Source organism: Chelonia mydas, chromosome 17, assembly GCF_015237465.2.
Source record: "Chelonia mydas isolate rCheMyd1 chromosome 17, rCheMyd1.pri.v2, whole genome shotgun sequence".
In the NCBI taxonomy this organism is placed as follows: domain Eukaryota; kingdom Metazoa; phylum Chordata; order Testudines; family Cheloniidae; genus Chelonia; species Chelonia mydas.
In genome coordinates, this window is record NC_051257.2 from 12,131,692 (window position 1) to 12,154,683 (window position 22,992).

Below are 22,992 nucleotides of genomic sequence, written 5' to 3' on the forward strand. Positions count from 1 at the left end.
GGGAAAGCCAATGAAAGGGAAAGCCCACTAGAACTGTAACAAGCAGTGAGCAATTTTAGAGGCCCACTTATTAAAATTCTGGCTTTCGCAGATGGCCCGCAGTGTCTCATCTTTGTTATTTTGTCTTGTCTTTGCAATGGCACCGAAGGAAGAAGAGAATATTATTCTGCCAGGACAGTCACATTTACAATAATACCTAGCTCTTATATATGCTTTTCATCAGTAGAGCTCAGTGTGCTTTACAAAGGAGATCATTATTCCCATTTTAGAAATGGGGAAACTGAGGCCCAGAGAGGGGATGTGACTAACCAAAGGTCACCCATCAGGCCGTTGACAGAACCAGAAATAGAAGGGAGGTCTCCTGAGTCCTATCCATTAGCCAACACTGCTTCTGCCAGCAGTTATCTTACGTTTGGTTGAAGTACATTCTCCATCCAGTTGTCAGTGGACAGGTGTACACATCACCACAGCTGGCCCTAACTAGCACGGTTGCTGGCTTCCTGTCTCTCTAACATAACCAGTGACTTTGTGTAGGAATATCTGTTCTAGCTTATGTAGTTAAAAAAATCTGTCAATGAAAAACAGTGACATTGACAGCACCCAAGATACGCTAAGTGGCTGGAATGAAGGATTTTTTCTTGTTGTTCCATAACTTTAATGTCTACTGGAAAGCTTCCAATAGACTTTCTGGGACACAGGCAGCTGTGGAGGAGGCATTTAGGTCTGTTTTAATTAATTCACACACCTAGGCCAGGTTCTGCTCTGAGTCACACTTGTGTAAACACAGAGGCGCTAGGTTAATGTTCAGTGGGGTTACTCCGTCTTTGCCCTGGTGTATCTCAGAGCAGAATCTGGCCCAGTGTGGGGGAATGCTGTATCCGACACCAGGGCTTCAGAAGTTGTTAATGGAAATGGACTCCCTCATCTGCATGCACAGCACTTCGTCGATGTACAGTGTGTTCTCCTTGACCTGGATCTCCTCCTCCAGTGAAAGCTGTCGACGGCTCAGACCTTTCAGCTCCACCTCAGCTTGTGCCAATGTGTCCTTTAGTCTAGGGGAGAAACAAAGAGCGACGTTAGTTTTGACTACATGTACCTTCTTGCTATTGAGCGGCATCACTTCCTCCCAACGGGATGGGTGGGAGGAAATCTCTGTGAAGATCCCCTTATGGTTTCTCCCCACATTGTTCCACCGGGGCGGGGGGGGGGGGTGGCCCATCCATGAAGGACAGATGCCCCCACACCTTGCAGGTCCCGTGGCCTCCTACAAGGAGCTTCTGTGCCTCCAGGTGTTTGGGCCTCTCTGTCCCGCTCTGCTCTCCAGCAATGCAGCTCTTTCGGAGCCATGCTATCAGGGACTTCTCCTGGCCATGGTTGTCCAGGAGCCCTTCCCCTCTCCCTCTTAAAAAGGGGTATCAAATGGCAAGATAATATGGCTCCTGGCTCCATTACCTTTTCCTTATAAACTCTGCTGGATACAGGGGGATGCCACTAATCCCCAAACCCCCATAACAACCCTGCCCCGGGCCTGCCAGCCCTTCTACCAGATATATCATCAGATCAGCAAAGAACACTCCACAGAGACTGGGAGACAATGCCAAGTGGGAGGGGATAAGTCCATTGGCTAAGGGTCTCTTCCACATACGATCCAAGAGGCGCAACCTCCCTCCCTTTGTAAACAGCACCATTTGATTGGGAACACGCTGGGTACTGACGATTTTGCAGAACTGACTCTCCCAATTAAAATGATTTGAAGGAGGTTGTTAAGCCACAACATCGAACAGCCCCATTCGCTCTCCTCAAGCAGAAGCAGATGGGAAATGGTATAATTAAAGGACAACAAAACAATGTACAAAGTACAATTTTTTCTTGACAATAACGGCAAAGCTGGGGCTGGGATGCTCCAGGCATTCCCATCACATCTTCTTTTTAATAATTTAAAGATCTAACGAGTGGAAAAACCACAGTAATATCCATAACTCTCTCAGGGAAAACAATGTGGCACTAAGAGTACATCTACACAGCTAAGCTGTGCGCAGGCTAGCCTACCCAAGCTAGTTTGAATCCAAATAACATAGGTAATGACTGCAATGAAGAGAGCACAGCACAAGCTTCAGAGCAGGCTAGTGAGACAAATATGTAGCCAGGGCCTGGGCTGGGCTTGTACTACCCATGCTGCGCTGTCTTCACAGCTGTTAGAAGAAAAGGAGGACTTGTGGCACCTTAGAGACTAACAAATGTATTTGAGCAAAAGCTTCCGTGAGCTATAGCTCACTTCATCGGATGCATTCAGTGGAAAATACAGTGGGGAGATTTATATACACAGAGAACATGAAACAATGGGTGTTACCATACACACTGTAAGGAGAGTGATCACTTAAGATGAGCTATTACCAGCAGGAGCGCCGGGGGGGGGGGGGGGGGGGGGGGGGCGGGAACCTTTTGTAGTGACAATCAAGATGGGCCATTTCCAGCAGTTGACAAGAACGTCTGAGGAACAGTGGCTGGATTCAAATTAATTCACGTAGACTAAGCAATGCATAGCTTTTGCTGTGTAGACATACCCTTTAACAGGGTTCTGTTACTCTACCACCATATCTAGAAAAATAGGTATATAGAATATTGAAAACATGTGTGGTAACTGTGTGTGAACAGGTATGTCTGTGCGTGTGTCTGTATTTATTACTTCTTTGGCTGGTTACATTTGCCCAGTGACCAACACCACTGACTTCTTGCTGTTTCACCATTTCACTTACCTCTGAATATTGTTTGTGATCTCCTGAACCTCACTGATCAGCCTGTATTGGACCATATCACGACACAGCTCCACGTTGGGACGATGGGTCCTTGTCTCCAAACGTGTGTGAGCAACCTTGGCAGGTCCTTCTTTATCGATTATAGCTTTCTTTAAGGCCGCAATGTTCTTTTCCTGGGATGTAATCTCATCCATCACCTTAGTAAATCAACAAAGGGAAGTGCTGCACGGTGCCACTTGAAAACTTGACATCCTCTTTAATAATGATACTTTGCAATTCTAAGGCGTTACTTCATAGGTGGATCTCAAAGTACAGAGGTGAGCAAGGATTATTACCCCCATTTTACTGATGGGATAACTGCAGCACAATGGGCAGCAAAGGATTAGGGCCAAGATTTTCAAAAGTGGTCTCTAACACTCAATTTTTGGGCGTCCAATTTGAGATACTTAGGGCCTGATTTTCAGAGGTACTAAGCATTCACAACTCAAGCTGAAATCCATTTGAGTTGTGGACACCTGTGTTGTGGAGCATCTCTAAAACTCAGGGGTGAAATCCTGGCACCACTGAAGTCAGTCACAAAACTCTTGTTGAGTTCAATTGACCAGGATTTCACTCCAGGGGTTGTAGGTTGGGCACCCAAACACTAAAGAATCCATAATTAGAGGCCACTTTTGAAAATTTGGGCTTAAATGACTTGTCCAAGGTCACACAGCAAGCGTCATCTGATTCCCAGGTCCAGACATGGCCACTAGACCATAGCTGCCTCTGAATGGCTACTACCTAATATGTAGCACTGTGTTATCATCAAGAGCCTCCAAGCTTTCATGTGCCTTGTAACACATGCAATCATGAGGATTTGTATAACTGGGAATGGAAAAGCTAATGGTACTTTAGCTATAAAAACAGAAAAAGCACTGGGCTTTGTCCAGCTTAGAACTGCAAAGTCAGAATTCTTAAGGCACAATAGCTCAAGGCATTGGATCAATAGAACTGGCTGATGTCCCTGTCCTATTTTCTCTGCTGACTGTCCTCTAGTGCAGGGGTGGGCAAACTTTTTGGACCGAAGGGCCACATCTGGCTGGGGAAATTGTATGCAGGGCCATGAATTTAGGGCTGGGGCAGAGGGTTGGGGTGTGGGAGGGAGTGCAGGATGTGGGAGGGGGTGCAGTGTGAAGGAGGGGGCTCAGGGCAGGGGATTGGGGTGCAGGAGGGTGTGTGGTGTGCAGGAAGGGGTTCAGGACAGGGGGTTGGGAGTGCAGGCAGGGGTGCGGAGTGCAAGAGGGGGCTCAGGGCAGGGGGTTGGGCTACAAGGTACAGAAGGGGTTAGGGGTGCGGCTCTGGCCCAGCACAACTTACCTCGAGCGGCTCCGGGGTGGCAGTGGCGCACAGCAAGGGTAAGGCAGGCTCCCTGCTGACCCTGGCCCTGTGTCGCTCCCGAAAGTGGCCGGCATGTCCGGCAGTGGCTCCTGGGGGTGGGGTGGGGCAGGCGGCTCCGTTGCGTGCTGCCCTCGCCTGCGGGTACCACCCCCGAAGCTCCCATTGGCCGCGGTTTCCCGCCTGCAGGCGAGGGCAGTGCATGTAGCCCTCTGCCCCCACACACACACACCCCCAGGGGCCGCAGGGACATGGTGCCGGCCGTTTCCAGGAGCGGCACGGGCCAGGGCAGGCAGGGAGCCTGCCTTAGCCCTGCTGTGCCACAGGGCCGGCAATCCTGCGGGCTGGACTGAAAGCCCTGACGGGCCGGATCCGGCATAGTTTGCCCTCCCCTGCTCTAGTGTTTACCTTAGCAAGGTGGATCTCCAGTTTGTTCTTTGCATCTTTTGTCTCCTTCACCCTGTTCTTAAAAGCAATGTTCACCGTCTCGCACTGCTTGCGCATGTCACTTGCTGTCTGGGATAAGATTCGGTCAATCAAGGCCCTGAGCATCAAAGAGTTGTTCCTCTGCTTGTCGGCCTTTTCAACATTTACATTCGAGAAATCTACCCAGTCTTCAGGGCTCACAGAACTATAATAAAATAAAAAAAGTCTCTTTATGTATCTTCAGCCCTCTTTGTGTATTCATAAATGCATTAACGACAGCAGATCTCTATTAATATGAAAGAAGCAGTATTATTATTGCTTATTTTTATAGGTTTCAGAGTAGCAGCCGTGTTAGTCTGTATCCGCAAAAAGAAAGGGAGGACTGTCCTCCTTTTCTTTTTGCTTATTATTATGTTCATCATTATTAAGCATCATTATAATTATTGGCCAGAATCAACATCAGGCTCAATGGTGCTAGGCATTGTACAAACACATAGTAAAAGACTTTAGCTTAAGAGTTAAATAGACAAAAGTTGGGTGGGGAAACAGAGGAAGCAACTTGCCAAGGTCATACAGCAGATTAATAACAGAGCCAGAAATTGACCCTAGATCTCTTGACTCATACTCCAATGGCCAATCTACTGGACCACATTCTGCAATCATTATGAGGTGGAACTGGAAGTTAGATTAGTAAATCCATTGTGGGTTTCCAGTGCCATGAAGTTTTGCTTTCATAAACAATTAGCACCAGATCCATTCAACAGAACAATGGTCCATTAGGAACTTCGTTGTTAGTATTGATTTTAGATGAAAAGCACTCAGATACTATGGTGATGGGCCGCAGTATAAATCCCTAAGATAGACAGACAGACGGAGAGACAGACAGATAACCTTATTATAAACTGGAGTGGGTATGTTAGGCTTTGTATTACAGGGACAGTTTATATTATGTCTGTATAACTACTGGATGTGTAGCTAGGGAAATACTACTTACTTTCCTTCAACCTTCAGTACATTTCTGGCATATCTTATATCAGGTGTATTATTTGTCAAGTTGGAACAATAGTTATCAATTGTCAAGGCGGCGAACTTGTCTTTCAGATCCATCTCCAGATTGTATTTAGCTGAACGGTTTAACCTTGGGGGAAAACAATTAGACTCTCTTAATTTGAAACCTAACAAAATACTTATCCCCTTCTCTTTTTAATGGAGGTAAACCACCACTAAAGGGCCAAATTCTGCCATCCACTGGCACTCAAAAATCCCACTGACATCCATGCAGCTTGTTGGCAGGATCAGGTAAATAAGAAAATATGAATGTTATTATCATAATAGGCAATACTGTGAGTTACAAGTTGTAAAAATCTAGGGCATGCTGCTGCTGCTGCCATTGAAGTCAATGGTAAAACTCCCGCCGGCTTCACTGGTGTGGGACCAGGACTGGGGCCCTGGGAATCAACGGATGCTGGGGCATATTGTGCCGTCAGTGTCTAAACAGAACTCTCCACTGAAATCAGTGCTGTTAAAAACCGCATGGCATGGTCTAAGCCCTGAGAAGTACTAACTCCTGCTCCCTCTGATTTCAGCAGCTGCTTAGCACCTCTGAGGATTTGACACTAGCCATCCTACAACCTCTCCAGAAGCACTCCCCAATCTGATCTATCCCGTGGTTTGTTCCTCTGTTGACCCCTTGATACCTAATTTGCTCATTGGTTTGTTCCAGTGTGCGCTCAAGCAAAGCCATAACCCCTTGGAGCACTTCAACTTCCTTTATCAGTTCCCGCTCCACTTCGTCATGGACCAAGTCAATCCCAACTCGCCTTTGCCTAAGAGAAAGAGGAGAGAGCCATCACTCTGGGTCGACCATTTGAGTATTGCAGCTCTGGAGACCCAAAGCCCTTGTTCTTGTTATAACTGATTGGAAATAGCCACCTTTCCACTCCTAGGACCTGATTCCCCTCTGGTGTAAATTAGCGTAAATCAGGAGTGACTCCATGGAAGGCAACCAAGAAGAGAATCAGGCCCTTCATTTGCAGGGTCAGGAATAATGCTGCTTTTCTCTTTCCTGGCTTATTTTACAAAGGTTTTTTTAAGATGAATTAAGCAAAGAGTTCTGCTCAGAACACATGACGAATGGGCCTGGGCCTTCAGCCTTTCTTCACACGCTTAGTCGCAGTGAAGCACAAAAAGGAGGGGGTTCTGTGACTTGTTCACTTTGCTTTCATATATTGATCATGTTTCTTACATACTTGTTTATTTAGGGCCTCATCTTGAGGGGTGCTGAGCAGCCTTAATTCCCACAGAAGCCGATGGGAGCTGTGGGTGCTCAGCACTGTTGAGAATCCATCAGGACCTGAGCTCTGAGGGCAGTCCTCCATGCCTGCTATCAAAGTCCTAGAATTCCTAAGTTTACCATCCACTTTACAGCCTGAAACTTGATGACCCGCTTCATTGTCACCATCCTTCCAGAGGAGAAAGACTGCAGTGCACTTGAAACCTATCAGCGCTGCTCTCCACTCAGCCCTATGGGATGCTCTTGGATTTCCCTTATTTTCCCTACAAAGGCCTGGAAGCACTGTCTCCATAGCACTGCCAGCTCCTGCTGCCTGGAGCCATATGGAAGACGGAGACTGGGAATGGGAATCCAACCCAGATGTCCCCTGCTGGAGCACAGGGTACAAAGCATTTCCTTCTCTGTGGGTGTCTGTCTCTCTTATGAAGAGCCTAAATCTGCAAAGCGCTGAGCGCCTGCAAATCCTGCTGACTTTGGCTGGGATTTCTAAAGACATCTACAAGAGCAAAGTTCCCAACTCCCATCGGATGTCAATGGGAGCTCAGTACCTATTTCCCATATACCCCCTTTTAGAAACTCCATCTTTAGCAGGCGTTGCAGAGGCTCCGCACTTTGCAGGATTGGGCCTTACATGTCATACATCCCAGACCCAGACATATCATTTATCCATAACACAGTCAGGTTTTTAGTTTTTTTAACAGCTTAGTAATTCATTTTCTTACCCCCTTAATTATTATTGTTGTTGTTGTTGTTTTGCTATTCCTCTTACCTATTCAAGAGACACTCTTGAGCAATGAATAGTGGCTCTTTACAGCTCTCCAGTGCTTTCTCTAGCCTTGTCTTAAAAGTCAACAGCACCTCTGTCTCATTAACAATCTGTTCTAGTTTGTCATCTAATTCTTGCTTCCAGAATTTTATTTCATCAAGTCTCTGTTCTGTGGAACGAAGAGAGATTTCAAATTAATTATAAATAAAAGCCCAGCTTTTTCTACAGAGCCTCACGGCCCAGCCTTAGCCCTGGGCAGAAAAGGACTCGAGCCACAGAAAGTGCTGTGCACGTAGCTCTGTATGCTGATGTATTGCAATGGTTTTGCTAAGGCACTGGACTATGAGCCAGGAGATGTGGTTCAATTCCTGCCTCTGCCACAGACTTCCTGTGTGACCTTGGGCAACTTGCTTGATTTCTCTGTGGCTAAGCTCTTTATTTGTGAAATGGAGGTGATGATAATGATACTTCTTCCTTTGTCTGTCTTATCTCATTAGACTGTAAGCTCGTTGGGGTAGGGTCTGCCTCTGACTACATCTATGTACAGTGTACCATGAAGCTCTGGCCACACTGGGTGTCTCAGGGTACTATTGTAATAAAAATAATAATGCTTTCAAAGGGTCAGATTGTAACTGGCCTTTGCAGAGATACATGGGTAAGAAAGAGGATTCTCAAGGGCAAATCACAACTGCATCCACCTTACTCCTGGCACCCTGATGCACAATTTCTCTGAATTCCCCAGGGAACATGGTGGAGCTACACCATTTCCAAGGTGGGACAATGTAATGTATGACCCAGTGTGAGCCAAGATATGTTTTTTTTTTTCTTTCTTTACTCAGTCCAGGCTCTTGCCTTAACAATTAGTAAATATTACACCAGGACTGAATTTGTCTCCCTATATCTAACAGATGCCTGAAACTGTTTGGTTATAAAAATATAAAATCCATCACAAAGTGTTTTCAAAAGGATTTGGAAATGCATCCCCATTTTTCTAAGGGAAGGAGAAATAAGCCATTAAAACTTGCTACTATTTAATATCTCCTGCTTTTGTGAGTCTCCCTTAAGCGTATCAATAAAATAACAAAGCCCACATGATCACCTATTTTCTTGTTAACGTCGCTTTGGGTTTTCTGAGTTGTTTTTTCGATTTCATCCACCAGCCTCTGGCTCTCAGCTACAAGTCGCTCTGACCTGGATCTCTGACTCTCTGCACTGGCATATTGTGTCTTGTTTGCAATATGCCACTCTGGGGGGAGGAACTTGGGTGGAGCTTGCAACAGTTTGGCCATTGTCTTTTTGAAAGATCCTGAACGTGAAGCAGCAGCTTAGCTCTTAGGATGGAGAACCTGAAAATGGGATAGTATTGCCTCAGGTCATTGGGGCACAGATAGCAAAACAATCTGCCTTCAGGTCAGGGAGGATAGGATGGAAACTGGGTAAGTAGTAGCCCCTGAATGAAGTAGGTGAAGACTTCACGTGGACCAGACTTTGGGTCAGCTTGGAGGATGATGAGGGAGAGGGAAGGCACTGGCAGCCAAACCACATAAAGCAAAATCCTGGCTCATGAAAATCTGAGGGATTGAATAAAGGGAGAGATGGGGCTTGTAGGGCAGGGAGGAGTAGGGAGAGACACTGAAAAGGAATATGGAAGAAGGTGAGAGATAACCTAGGGAAAGAAAGAAAGAAAGAAAGAAAGAAAGAAAGAAAGAAAGAAAGAAAACATGGGAAAAGGAGGGCGAAATTACTCAAGGGATAAATAGGGAAAATAAAAAAAAAAGAGAGGGAGGCAAAATCAGAAAAAGTCTTTTGAAAAGAAAGAAGAGATGTAGGAACAGGCGTAGAGGTGAGCTGAGCTGACCATTTTAAAAAGAATTAAGCAGAAACATTAGGCTAAGGGAAAACAGACCTGAAAAAGATGGAGGAGAAAATACACCAAGAGGTACAAGGGAAGGAAAAAGTGGAAGGAAGGACAGAAGAAAAGAAAACAAAAACGAAGGCCCGCTAAGGTAATTTTTGTTACTTACGGAAATGGTGATGCCAAGAGGTCATGATAAAATACATGAATTTGGTACAAGATATAAACATATTATAATACACCCTTGTGCTGAAAACGAGATTTTGTGCTTTCATCCGAGTGTCTCCGCAACAATCCCTCTCCTAAACACACACAACACACCAATCCCTCCCTTCAAATCCACCCCCTCCCGTCACTCCCCAACAAATACAGACATACATCAGTCCATGCCGCCAAACCCACCCACGCCAATCTGTCCCCTCAAACTGCACACCTACTTTTGCTGTCTGGCTACTGGCCTGACTGTTGCTTATGGCAAAAGCTGGCCAAGTTCTAAGATCTTGGCTTCCCTTAACCGGTCGAGTCACTCCAGATTGTGACCTCAGCCTCAGTCGCTGCAGCAGTGAAGCATGTTCCCCCCCGCAGACTGAATATTCCAGGAGCAGACTCAGAAACAGCCTGGAATATACACAAACCCGTTCCTATGGGAACAAGGCAACACTTCACCTTGGCAACAGGGGCGGGGTTCTGGAAGAGGCACATGGCTGGAGAATAATAGTCCTTTCCCTTCCAGCACATGAGCATCTATCTATCATGCAGAGACTTAATGCACTTGTATTTATTGTTACAATTAATTATGTTAGGGTGCCTACAGCCTGGGATAAGCGGCTTTATTATTTTAAATCTAGCTAACTAACTAAATGAATTACCATCTACCTTGTACTGAAACCTAGTTACAAGAGCTTTAAATGACTGTCTAAATTGTAACCAATTAAATACTTTAAAAAACGTTAGACTTTCAACAATATTTTATGAACACTATTTTGTTTTTAAACAGGCAATTATATTTTTTTTCCTTTCGGGGGACAAAAAGAGATCAGGAGCCAGAGACAAGAAAAGATGGAGCTGAACTGAAAAAGGGATTAGTCTAGGCATATTAGGATAATTCTATGGCAATCAGTGCTCTGTAAATACCAGATAGCTATAGATTACTGAGAGGAGAAGGATCTGGTATTTAAGAGATGGAAAGAAGGGAGAAGAAAGGACAGGAAAGAGAGATGTGAAACTTGGAAGGAGACAGAAGCTGGAGCTGAAAGAGTCAAAAACTGGGGAAATATTCCAGATCACCCTGAGAGCTGAACTGTGCACACAGACCTAAATCCATGTCTCAGTCACCCCAGATTGTAAAGTCCACCTCAAAATATTTTAGTGTGATCCAGTGGTATCCCATTAGCTTTCTTTTGATTCTGGAACTTTTGCTCTGACAATCTAGGGCCTGCTCCTGCTCCTGAGAGTTAAGGGCACTCAGCACTTTGCAGGATTGGGCCTTTGTTTATTATCTGTTATGTAAAGCCACTAAGAACTGGTGAACCTCTTTACCTGAAATAAGTGTTCTGTATTTCTCTTGCAGCCTTCATCCTTACCCTGTGTTAGTGTCATCAACTGGAGGAGGGAAAACATAAAACTTTGAACTCAAGTCCAAGAGGAAATACACTCAAAATATTTTGCTTGTAAAACATATTTATTTGTAAATATCAAGCCTACACATATTCTGTTTATTGGTTTATGTATCTAAAACTGCCTCTTTATTTTTAAAACATCTCAGTGAACCCTTAAAGAAACATTATCAAATAATTTTATTCCCTAACTTAAATTATGGTTAACACAAGTTTTAATTAAACTTTTGGATGGAGAGGATTTTTTAAAATTAAAAACAATGAGAATAATTTTATTCTTAGTAATTAGAACAATTTTTAACATTCCCAGGCTATTGTGAACCCAAACACCATCTCATGTTAGTCCATGAGAACCAGAAAGAGAAACTGAGCAGTCAAGGTTCCCTGTCTGAATGCAATATAATAATAAACAAATGAAAATAAGCAACTGAACAGCATAAAGGGAAAAGGAAATGTGATCTTTCAAATTTTTCTGATTTTAATAATTTTTAAAAATTAAATAAAAAGAAGATATGTAATAACATCAGACAGAATCATAGAGATGTAGGGCTGGCAGGGACCTCAAGAGTAGAGCCCTGCATGGATACAAAATTTATAACCGAGGATGCTGATATCCACGGATATAAAGCAGATATCCACGGAGCTGTAGGGCTCTACCAGGAACCGCAGGGGCGAAAGCAGCAGCATGTCGGGCCGCTGGTTGCAAGAGCCAGCGCCCAGCCCCGGCAGCTCCCCCAGCGTGGCTGTTCTGCCCCCAGCCCTGCCCACTGGGACGGGCACCAGGCTCACCAGCAGCTCTCCCTGATCACACTAGTGTGTGCAAGCGGCTCGCACGCTCCCGGGCAGGAGACACACCCCGCTATGTGGAAGGGACGCCTGTCTGGGAGCCGCTCACAAATGTTTGCGTGACACGGGATGGTTGCCAGTGAGCCTGGTGCCCGCTCCAGTGGGCAGGGCTGTGGGGGCGGTACAGCCATGCCGGAGGAGATGCCCAGGCTGGGTGCTGGCTCCTGCGAGCAGCAGCCCAACATGCTGCTGGTTTCACGGCTGCAGCTCCTGGTAGAGCCCTGCAGCGCCGCAATCTCCACTTTGTATAGGTATATACATTTTGTATCTGCGCAGAGCTCTACTCAAGAGGTCATCTAGTCCACCCCTCGTGCTGAGGCAACATTACTATACCTGGCCATGCCTGACCAGTGTTTGTCTCACCTGCTCTTAAAACCTCCAAGGATGGGGGCTTCCACAACCTCCCTCAGAAGCCTGTTTCGGTATTTAACTATCCTTAGGGTTAGGTTTTCCCTCCATTTAACCTACCTCTCCCTTGCTGCAAATTCAGCCCATTACCCCTTGTCCTATGAGGCATTATTGTGAACCATGTCACCTGATGAGGCCCCCTTCCCAGATCCCATCCCCCTCAATGGTTGCAGCATCCCCCCCAATGCACAGAGCCTGCAGACCTCAATGCACAGATCTCAATGCACAGAGCCTACAGCATCTCCCCGCCCCGCCCCCCTCGCCTCACCCACAGCCAGCCAATCCCAGAGCCGCACTATCCCCGCAGCCAATCAGCGGCCCCCAGGCTGAGCCCGCCCCGCGGCACCACTCATCAATATTCATAAGGTCTCATGAATACGCAAAGAGGGCAGCCGATGGGGGCTATCCAGCTCGGTCCCGCATTGGCGGGCAGAACAGCGGCGGGCGCGCGATTGAATTGCGATGCGGGAGGGCGCAGACAGAGCCGCCTGCATGTCCGCCCAGCCAGCGGTTCCTCGGGCCGTGGCTGCCGCCGCAGCCACCAAGCTCACCCACCCGGGCAAGGCGATCCTGGCCGGTAAGGAGCCTCCCCGGGCAGGCCCGCGTGGAGAGGGAGAGGGAGAGGGAGAGGGAGGAGGAGCCGCCGCCGCCTCCCGCCCGCCCCGCCCGATGCGCAAGGATAGGGCCCCGAGGGCGGGGGAATTCAGACTCCCTGAGCGCCCGCCCGCACCGCACCTCCGCTGCCACAGGCGCCGGGGGGTGTCACCGCGTGTGTCGCCCGCCGCGGCCGCGGCTTTCCCGGGTCCCAGCTGTGGGGGAGGGGGGGCTGGTGGCGGTGATGCGGGGGGTGGGCGTGGCAGCGCGTGCTGGTGGGAGGGGGCGTTGGCTCGAGTCGGTCTTAGCGGGGCTGCGGGAGTGCTCGGCTTCAGTGGGGCTGGTCTCAGTGGGGCTGGGCGAGGGTGGGCCTGTTGGAGGTGGGGGGAACTGGTCTCAGTGGGGCTGTTGGTGTGGGGGGCCCGGGGGGGCTGGTCTCAGTGGGGCTGTTGGTGTGGGGGGCCCGGGGGGGCTGGTCTCAGTGGGGCTGGGCGAGGGTGGGCCTGTTGGAGGTGGGGGGCTGGTCTCAGAGGGGCTGTTGGTGTGGGGGGCCCGGGGGGGCTGGTCTCAGTGGGGCTGTTGGTGTGGGGGGCCCGGGGGGGCTGGCCTCAGTGGGGTTGGGGTGGTTTGGCTGGAGGTGAAAGGGGGTGTTGGCCGGATCATGACAGCTGTAATTTACCCTGTACTGGGACAGCCATGGAAGGTGTCACTGCTCTTTCCCCTAGCTCCTTGCTGCTCTAGCCTCACCCCAAAGACAGTGGTGCTGACCTGGCTGCTGAGTCCCACTTCTTTTTGTGTTCATTTCCTTTAATGACACAGAGTGAGCTTCCCCCAAGGGGTAGGGAATGGTCGCAAGGAGGGGGCTGTGCTGTGCAGAGAGATTTTTGGGGTGCATGGAGCCATATGAGTTTCCTTCATCCTCCCTTCTGCAAGAAGTTGTCAGTCCCTGGGACTGAAGGCCAGACTTTCAAAAACTCACATTTAGGGACCCAAGTAAGGGCTGTATTCTCCACTGCTTTGCACCTTGTTTAATCACTCATGCATATTCAAAGTGCGTGTAAAACTCTACTGTTTTGCTTTAGTGGAGTTTTTACAACTGTTTTGCACTGGGGTAAATGATTGCATAGGTACAAAGCAGTGGAGAATCAAGTTGTAAAAAAATTGATTTGCAGTCATATCCATCACTTGAAAGCTGGAAACACACACCCTCGAACTGCATTGAAATATTATAACTTGGAGGGGTTTCTGGATTAATGGAATGGGGGTAAAAATGGTAAGTTAGCTTAAAAATCGGGACTGATCTCTTGAAAAGCATGGTTAGCATGTGTGCTATATAAGGACTAGGCGCCTGATACTTCTAACATTAAAGTCAACTGGAATCCTTCCTTTAACTTCAGTGGGAGAAGGATGAGGCTGTATGGAGATCCTGAAAAGTGAGCTCATTCAAGTGAGGGCTTCTAAAAGGTTATTTTGAAATTAGCAGAAGCCTGAGATGAAATATTCCTTGGTTAATTGTTGCTGAGTAATATATTACTCTAAGAAGGATTCTGTGGGTGAAGAGAGAAAGGGGACCTTTTAAAGTTTTTATAGGTATGGTCCCAAGAATAATAAAACCTTCAACTGGATATTAGGAAGAGTCAACGGAGGGGAACAAGATTTCCAAAAATGGGTATCTATAAATACTGGGCTGTATTTTCACAAATGCTGAGTACCCACAACTCCAGCTGAAGTCTAAAGTGAAAATCACCTGATCCAACTCCCACTAAAATCAAGAAGTGTGGCTGCTGGATTTGTATTAGTGTGTCTATTGGTTTTTATGTCATGTTTATTGGTTTGTTTAATGATCTGTGTGTATATGTGAGCTGGGTGTTAAGCTAAAATTGTACCACCATCCTTGTGATTTCCATAGTTAATATTTTAGCCTTTTTGATGTTTAATGGAATCTCTCCTCTCTAACTGCACTTAATCTTCACTAAAAGTAACCAAGCTTTTTGTTTTTGGATTGTTGGTGTATTGCATTTGTAATTTAGGAATTATTTCTCATTGTCTCAATGGAATTCTTTGATCCTCTCCCCTTTTGTCTTGGCTGCTTGGTTTGTAATAGTTACTGGCTGAGCCAGTAATTTTTCTGGGTGTCTTCTGGTTTTGAAATGTTTCTGCTGTGTTGCTGTACTTTATTGCATTGTTGCCAAAACTGTTAATAGGATAATTAGCAATGTTGATTGGCGCAGTGCAGTATGGCATAATGTGTGTGTTGCTTACTTTTTGTTTCTATAAAATAACAGCATAACATTTCAACCTCTCTGTTCTGTGCAGGTGGCATTGCTGGAGGTATTGAAGTCTGTATCACCTTTCCCACAGAATATGTAAAAACACAGTTACAATTGGATGAAAGAGCAAATCCCCCTCGGTATAGAAGCATTGGTAAGAGGATAACAACTCACATTTGTGTGCATTTAAAATATCAAACAAAGTTTTTAGTAGACTGTTAGCCTGGCAGGCAAAGCTGTATGATTCATTTGTAAAGTAAAAGTTGGAAATTGTCTTGCAGGTCACTGTGTGAGGCTAACCGTTCAGGAGCATGGTGTCAAGGGTCTGTACAGGGGCCTAAGTTCTTTGTTGTATGGCTCTATTCCAAAATCTGCTGTCAGGTAAGATGATCTCTAAATTATTATTCATAAATATAATAAAAATGTCAGATTTGTGGAAGGACTTTGCTGATGGGTTTTTATCAATTTTATAGCGTGATTTTTTCATCTATAGATCTCAAAGTGCTAAATGAGACTGGTTTTTGCTTTCTGCTTTTTTTTTTTTGCATCTTATTTGTAACTATATCATTTTCCACCATTCTCCCCCCCGCCCCATTTCTAAAGAACTGTGGTGTGCTCAGTACAGTTCTCTCTCTTGAGCTCCATCTGTATCTTATTTGCCTTGCAATGTAGGTCTTGAAAAATAATGTTCTGTATTGAAGCTTTAAGCAGATTTTTAGGCCACACGAACATCTTGGGGGGGGGGGGGGGAGACACAATATCAGTTTGACTGTTACACCATTCAAAAGGGGAAAATAGTGTGAATGGTCCATTTTATAAGTTTTCACTCTTGATAAAGACCCAGTTTGGGATCATAGTGTTTTAAATAAAGTACTAGATAATATAGATTTAACATCACGAGGCTATTTGTGGTATGCACTGGATCAAACATTCCAGGGTCCGATAGTGATCACTGCAAAATGTCAACTTCATTATCTTATTGGATGCTGCTGGTAAGAATAAGATGACATTTTTACTTAGACATGTGATATTGTTTCATTCTGTATCTCTGTCTTCTCTTTGCATTTCTTAGCTGGTGCTTTACTGAGCTTTATCATTTGGAATAAGGCTGTTATGATAGCACACAGTCTCCTTTTGACTTGTTTGTCATAGTTATTACTTCAGTAATATTAAGGGAAACACACCAAATCACACAGGGTAAGATTGAAGAAATTTGTGGTGGAGAAAACAAAACTCTTCTTCTGTTCCTTGCAGGTTTGGAATGTTTGAGTTCCTCAGTAATATTGCAAAGGATTCAAATGGGAAATTAGACAACAAAAGGAGTTTACTTTGTGGCCTTGGAGCTGGTGTTGCAGAAGCTGTCCTAGTCGTCTGTCCAATGGAAACTATAAAGGTGGGCAGAATGTTATAATTCATAGGCTATAACATCTACTTCTTGGAAACTTCTTCCTGTCAGCTAAACAAGTCTATCACTCTGTCCTCATTGTGGTTTTTAAAATGGCCTACCACATTTTAGCTTGTGCTATTTTCATCCGTCTTAGGGCAACGAGACCAGAGTATTATCACTTTACTGTGCAAACTTATGTAGTTATGAAATTTTTTTTGTTTAAAAGGCAGGGGAGGGTTTTTCCCATGAATTGTGAAGTTGGCAGTATTGCAAAACCTAATAAAATAGCCCCTATTCATATTAAATGATGGACTAGAGGATAATAGTCATGAGACAACGTTGTGCTTAAAGTTTTATTTTAAATTGTTACAGGTGAAGTTCATTCATGATCAGTCCTCTTTAAATCCAAAGTACAGAGGATTTTTCCAAGGTGTCCGGGAGATTGTTCGGGAACAAGGTATAATCATGTAGCAAAAACTATTGTGGTTTTTATCTCTGCATAACTTAATGGGGGAACCATAAACATGCTTTGTTCTATTTGAGCCTAATAGTATAAGATAAATGTGTTGAGAGAGATCACGGTTTGTTTCAATAGACTGGCAGGTTCATTCTGGCTGTCTAATTTTCACTCACATTTTTTTAAAATGTGTATATATAAAATGAAAATTATGTAATCTTTTACAGGCTTACGTGGCACATATCAGGGGCTGACAGCAACTGTCCTCAAACAAGGTTCAAACCAGGCTATCCGTTTCTTTGTGATGACTTCCCTTCGCAATTGGTATCTAGGTAAAATGAGTCAGGCTGGCAATTGAATTGTATTATGAGAAGTAGATAAATCTTATTTAATTTTTTAAACTTGCTTAAATGGCAATGTTATAAAAGTTTGATCAATACTTCCTACTGTTTTGTTGACCACTTAATTGACTATGAGAATATATATTCTAAATTAAGTACAAATGCTAATGCTTTTAGAAATTTAGTTGAAGTATATGGTCTAATTGCTTTATCTCCTATATGTGCTTCGTCAGGTGATAATCCCCACAGAAAGGTGAATCCATTTATTACAGCTGCATTTGGTGCTACTGCAGGAGCAGCCAGTGTCTTTGGCAATACTCCATTAGATGTCATCAAAACCAGGATGCAGGTAAAAATCACTACAGAAACTAATCTTAAAATAAACGGTCTTTCCACTCTCAGGACACTTAGTTAGCAGAGCTCTGATCTTTCATTTAAGAAGGCAATAAGAACCCCATACGCTGGTCTTTTACAGCTACAATTTCTCTGGGTTACTGTGACTCTTGAGGATTATTATTATTATTACTGTAGTTGTGGACCAGTACCCCATTGGTCTACGCACTGAACAAACACCGAGGAAAAAAGTTTGCATTTGACTTCAGATTTAGCATAGTGCTCTGCTAGTGGCTGTGTCAGGTACCACACATCACAACTACCCTAAAGGGAGCCACATTTTTGTGAAGAAATCCTTGGATTTGCTTGGTTTCTGCTGACGTTTTGAAAGCTTAATTTCCATTTGTAAAGGAAAGGTGTATTAATGATGGCACATCATTGGATTTGTCTTTAAAAATGAAAACTAGGCATAAAAGCTTCAAAATTTGTGACTGGGATTTTTTTCACAGATAAACTAATCCAAAGTGGCAGGTAGAATTTTGTAGAAATCCTGCACTTTTCTCTCTGGGCCTCCCATGTTTTTCCACTGTTCATATAATTTTAGCAGATAGTACTATGACAATTTTGGGATTCTAATTGAGGGGTGGGGAGGTGACATCTTTCCAAAAAGCCATTTCTTAATTACAATTTATACTGGAATTCGCTAAAAGCTGAGATCTCTAATCACTCAACTCACTTCACTTATATTTTTCATTTCAGGGCCTGGAAGCCCATAAATATAAAAATACACTAGATTGTGCCTATCAGATCCTCAAAAAGGAGGGCTCATTAGCGTAAGTGGATTCAACTATTGTCGATATATGTGGGATATTATAGCTGCAATATTTCAGTGAAACTATTGTTTTCCATATTTTGATGGGTAACACTTCTTAGCCCACCCTACACTTCTTTGCTAGAATGGCATTTATTGATATTATCTTAGTACTGTTTTGGTGTCTGTCTTCATGGGTTCACTTTTAGTGCAGTCTAGAACTAGTATATGCCATTTACAACTACTGTTCCTTGCCCTGCCCCAAATTACTGTCTGTCTGTCACATGCAGACTGGTCACAGAGGAAAAGAAGATGGAAGCATATTTGATAACTTTCACTCCTCTCCATACATGCTTCTGGAACAGTTTATGCTGTTGATCTTCTATAAGAACTATTGCCTATTTGCCAACAGATGGGACTGATCTAACAGGGTTTTTCATTGCCAGTTTATGAATCTGATATAATCAGTTACTGTAGGCAACTTGTTTTAGGAATACTTATTAGAAACTATTTGCAAAACTAAAAGTTCAACTTGCCCTTGAAATTTACTTTGTGAAATAGATTTATAGCTGTATAGGCAACTTCGTTGTTCAAATCATCTGAATTTTTATTCCAAAAACTAAAAATATGTTCTTCTGTGAAGCATTTTCTTCTTCTACCTACAGATTTTACAAAGGAACAGTTCCCCGTCTTGGTCGAGTCTGTTTGGATGTAGCAATTGTGTTTGTTATTTATGAAGAAGTAGTCAATGTTCTCAACAAGGTCTGGAAAACTGCCTGATGCTGCTTGTATAAGTCTAACGAGGACATTTTGGATAGCTGGCTAGCCAAGGCCAATGAGTGCAGATCTAAATTGAACTTATTGCCTATGGTTTATTATCAAAGGTGTTTGAAATGCAAAAACTATCACTCCGTCCTCATTCTTTAAAGTGACAAAACTGTAATCCAAACATTACACTACTTCAAAGTTTATAAGTTGTATGGTGTAGAGAAAAGGTTAGTAGGGCAGTATTACTAACTGCATACATACTGGCTCCTAACACAGCTGAAATTGATGATCTTGGTAGGCAGAAAACCAATTACAGTAAAAACACTTGGCTGGATTCTGCTGTTTACATGAGTGTATCTCTGGATTAATTTTATTGACCATTAAACTCCAAAGAGGCCCCATCTAAACACAAAGCTGTGTCAAACAACTAAAAGCTTTTTGTTTGGTTTTAAATGGATTTTAGTTACTGTTAACTCGTGTATGGACACTCTCTCATTTAATTTAAACCTGGCTTATATAGATAATTTTTACCTTGACGCATAAACTAGTTTTAAAAGTGCACTGGTTCCAAAACAGATTTAGGTAGTCTGATTTTTAAACATGTGCAACTTGTGTGTATAGACAAGGCTTGAGTGCCTTCAGTAGAGTTACTGTTTACTTACACTGGTATAAATGAGAGCAGAGTCTGCCACACTGTTCTTGAAAGATCACATATGCTGAAAAATGGGAGAAGGGAACAAACTTTCCATGCTGGCTGACAGTATCTGTCAGGCTGAATAGCAACTGTGTAAATAGGGGTTTTGGTTTTTTTTGTTTGGTGGGGTTTTGGTTTTACTTTTGAGTTTGATTTCTGGGCCAGGAGGAAGCTGCCTTTTGGGCTTCTGCTGTGGAGAGAATGTTGGACCAGCTTTCTGATCTGAGGCACTAGAAGCGGCAAGGAATGCTTGGGACCAGATCACTGGCCTATAATAGGGATGTAAATATCAGTTTAAAAAGTTAACCGGTTAAATGATTTAAATTATATTGTTTAATTGGTTAACCGAGGTCACTCCGGGGCAGGGGGCCCACTGGCCGGGGCTGGGGTTGTGCTGGGGTTAACGGTTAAGGTCCAGTTAACGGTCAGCGTAATGCTTACCGGCTAACTGTTTAATCTTTTACATCCCTACTATATAAGGGCCCAGTCCTGCTATATTTACTTAAGTAAAGCTCATGTTGAGTTCAGTGAGTCTTACTTGAGTAAGGACTGTAGGTCTAGCACTATTCTAAAATTGCAGAATAAAGTTTCCAAAACTTCTGCAGTGTTTTATGCTCTGTATGTATTCTGGTAACTTTACTTGGCCATTGCAGTCTTACTGGAGATCTGGCCCCAGATTTCACTAACCCCTGCTTCCAGGTTCTTGAGGGACATCACTGAAAGTTGCTCTGATGTTCTGTCTGGAATAGGAACTCAGGGAGCTGCATCTTCAAGGGTTAGATAATGCCCTAAAACATATTTTGTAGTCTTGTATTTATGAACAGATAAGTATGTTGGTTCTTAATATATGCTTTAGTAATCAGCCTGCCAAACTGGAACACTGAGCATGGCAAATGGGGTTTTTTTCCCTGAAAGAGAGAATAAACTTGTTCTTCAAAAATGATTCCAGTTGACCTCTTTATTTTGGTGTTACATTAATGATTAAACGCATTTGAAGACACTTCATTTAATCTGTGTGCATGGATCCTCCGGGAAATGGGGGCGGGGAAAATACTTCTCTCTTACGCTAGTGTAAATTCAGAGTTACTTCAAGGGTTACATCAGTGAATCTGAAGATAATTTAGGCCCGAGGTGCATATAGTTTAAAAAAGACAAGCATTAAAAAAAGTTGTTGAAAGGACCAAATCAATGTAGATAAAATGTCATCTAGCGTACTGTATCCTACAGCATAGACTTGCTATGGCATTTAGACTTGGGCAAGTCGGAAAACGTCAAACTAGAGCTAAGCTCACCGCAATTTAGGCAAAGGATCATGTCAAAGCAAAGGTACTGCCCTGTCTCCTATTATCCCTGTAGTATCTGAACATCCCTTCCTCTTGTGGTTCTCACCATTAGCATGTCGTTGGATTTGTCACCAAGTACAAGAGATTGGAAACTTAGTTGTAGAAGCTTCCTTACTGTATAGGAAACTTGTGCCAGTCCACTCACTTGCCCTCAGCAAGCATTGGCCAACAGAGTAGTGCATGTTTCTCTATGAATTGGCCATTTACATTCTATATTAAAGTATTTCTGTAATCTGCGATTTACAGATAATTTGTTGCTGGGTTTTGGTGAATACAAAGCACATACAGAGCATATTAGGAACCCCTCAAGAATTGGGACCCATATTACTACCTATAACGGGTGTTGCTTTTAACTGGTCATCAAGGAATACTGTATTTAACATGTCTGCTGAATTATTGGAATTTTAAGACACTCCACTCTAAAGCCATATGCATTACTTCTTAACTGCCATAACATGGCTCCTTTACATAGTCACTGTTAGCTCCAGAATAGCAGGGCTTCCACCTTCATAACTTAAAGAATAGTTTATTGCCAAAGTCATTACAACCCTCGTTACTGTCTCAATAAACAACAAGGTTGTCCCCATGCACTATTGACTGGAGTTTCCACATTGACCAAAATTGTGTCCACTAAAATCACTCTGTAGTTGCCAAAACTTCTTGATCCCCAGTGACCCCATCTGTCTTAACTGCGCCATCAAAGGGACGTCAGGTGACTTCTCTTGGCAAAGTGTTCTCTGTTTCTACAGCTGTACTTTCAACAGTAGATGATCTGCCATTTATAGCTGTATCAGCCACTTCAACTCTGATGTAGATAATGAGTTCAAAGCCTTTGTAAATGTTGTCCAACTTCCTCATTGCCACAGAGCCTAAGTACGATTCATTGCAAAAAATGGCTTTAGTGGCCATTTAGTTTCAGAGCTCAGCTGAGGAGGAAGCAACACCTAAGGTGACAAACTGCAGTGACTTAAATAGTTATAACAGTGCCTATATGAAAGGAGTTGGCTCTGGCCTATCAAATAGAAATAGCATTAAGACTAAATACTAGGACATTAAGCTTAAACAGGAGAGGAGAGCTGAGGAAGTGACAGGAAAGCATCAAGCCTGATCATGAAGTTTAAATGTTGTTGAGGGGGCTGACTTTTATAAATACTGACAGCTGTGTTAAGTTGTATGTGGGTTTGGGGACTAGTGTTTTTAGCTTTGTTCATTTAGCCGTACCGGCTCATTAGCTGCCTATTTTGTAATCCCGAATCGGCTGGACCAGAAATAGGAACACGTTATCTTCAGTTGTAGCAAAATCAGAATGATTGTGTTCACCTACAGACAGCATCTTTACAAAGCTACCACATTGGCAAGTAAAAATACTGTACAGAGTTATGCTTATTTGTACCTAGTATTGGTCCAGTCAGTAGTACATGGACTTGTCAGTTGTTCTGGTTGGTAGTACATGGAATTACTAGAAGGTCTCTAATTTTATTCATTACTGGGCACCATAACCAGGAAATGCTATGTTGATCAATGCTTCAAGGAAGCCACTTTCTAATGTTTGTGCCTTTTTCGGTGTTTCTTTAACATTTCTAACTTGTTTGCTACATTTTATTTTTAATGTTAAATAATTGTTTACAAGTTCAATCTTTTGTCTCTTTCAAAA

The 22,992-nt window shown here is 43.8% G+C and overlaps 2 protein-coding genes across 10 annotated transcripts; one reads left to right on the plus strand and one right to left on the minus strand.

Annotated features, from left to right (window-relative positions):
• Positions 1–47: 47 nt before the first annotated feature.
• On the minus strand, positions 48–13,163 carry TEKT1 (tektin 1). Of its 7 annotated transcripts, none has more exons than XM_043531230.1 (9): positions 13,076–13,163; positions 11,010–11,072; positions 8,715–8,961; positions 7,619–7,784; positions 6,254–6,382; positions 5,551–5,694; positions 4,539–4,761; positions 2,757–2,953; positions 61–1,052 (listed from the first exon to the last, which is right to left on the minus strand). In XM_043531230.1, exons 3-9 carry the CDS (start codon positions 8,902–8,904, stop codon positions 893–895), a joined length of 1,209 nt encoding a protein of 402 aa, XP_043387165.1. In that variant the 5' UTR covers positions 8,905–8,961; positions 11,010–11,072; positions 13,076–13,163; the 3' UTR covers positions 61–892. The 7 variants fall into 7 exon arrangements, with proteins under 7 accessions (XP_037736483.1, XP_043387165.1, XP_037736484.1 ...); XM_037880556.2 differs by lacking the exon at positions 13,076–13,163 and adding an exon at positions 12,896–12,994; XM_037880555.2 differs by lacking the exons at positions 11,010–11,072; positions 13,076–13,163 and adding an exon at positions 9,908–10,110 and having other exon boundaries at positions 48–1,052.
• LOC102941016 (tricarboxylate transport protein, mitochondrial) lies at positions 12,717–20,938 on the plus strand. 3 transcript variants are annotated; one of them, XM_037880561.2, is made up of 10 exons: positions 13,554–13,927; positions 14,107–14,207; positions 15,251–15,358; positions 15,486–15,585; positions 16,459–16,597; positions 16,964–17,048; positions 17,276–17,380; positions 17,623–17,738; positions 18,482–18,555; positions 19,199–20,938. In XM_037880561.2, exons 5-10 carry the CDS (start codon positions 16,466–16,468, stop codon positions 19,311–19,313), a joined length of 627 nt encoding a protein of 208 aa, XP_037736489.1. In that variant the 5' UTR covers positions 13,554–13,927; positions 14,107–14,207; positions 15,251–15,358; positions 15,486–15,585; positions 16,459–16,465; the 3' UTR covers positions 19,314–20,938. The 3 variants fall into 3 exon arrangements, with proteins under 3 accessions (XP_037736487.1, XP_037736489.1, XP_037736488.1); XM_037880559.2 differs by lacking the exons at positions 13,554–13,927; positions 14,107–14,207 and adding an exon at positions 12,717–12,917; XM_037880560.2 differs by having other exon boundaries at positions 13,554–14,207.
• The last annotated feature ends 2,054 nt before the right edge of the window (positions 20,939–22,992 follow it).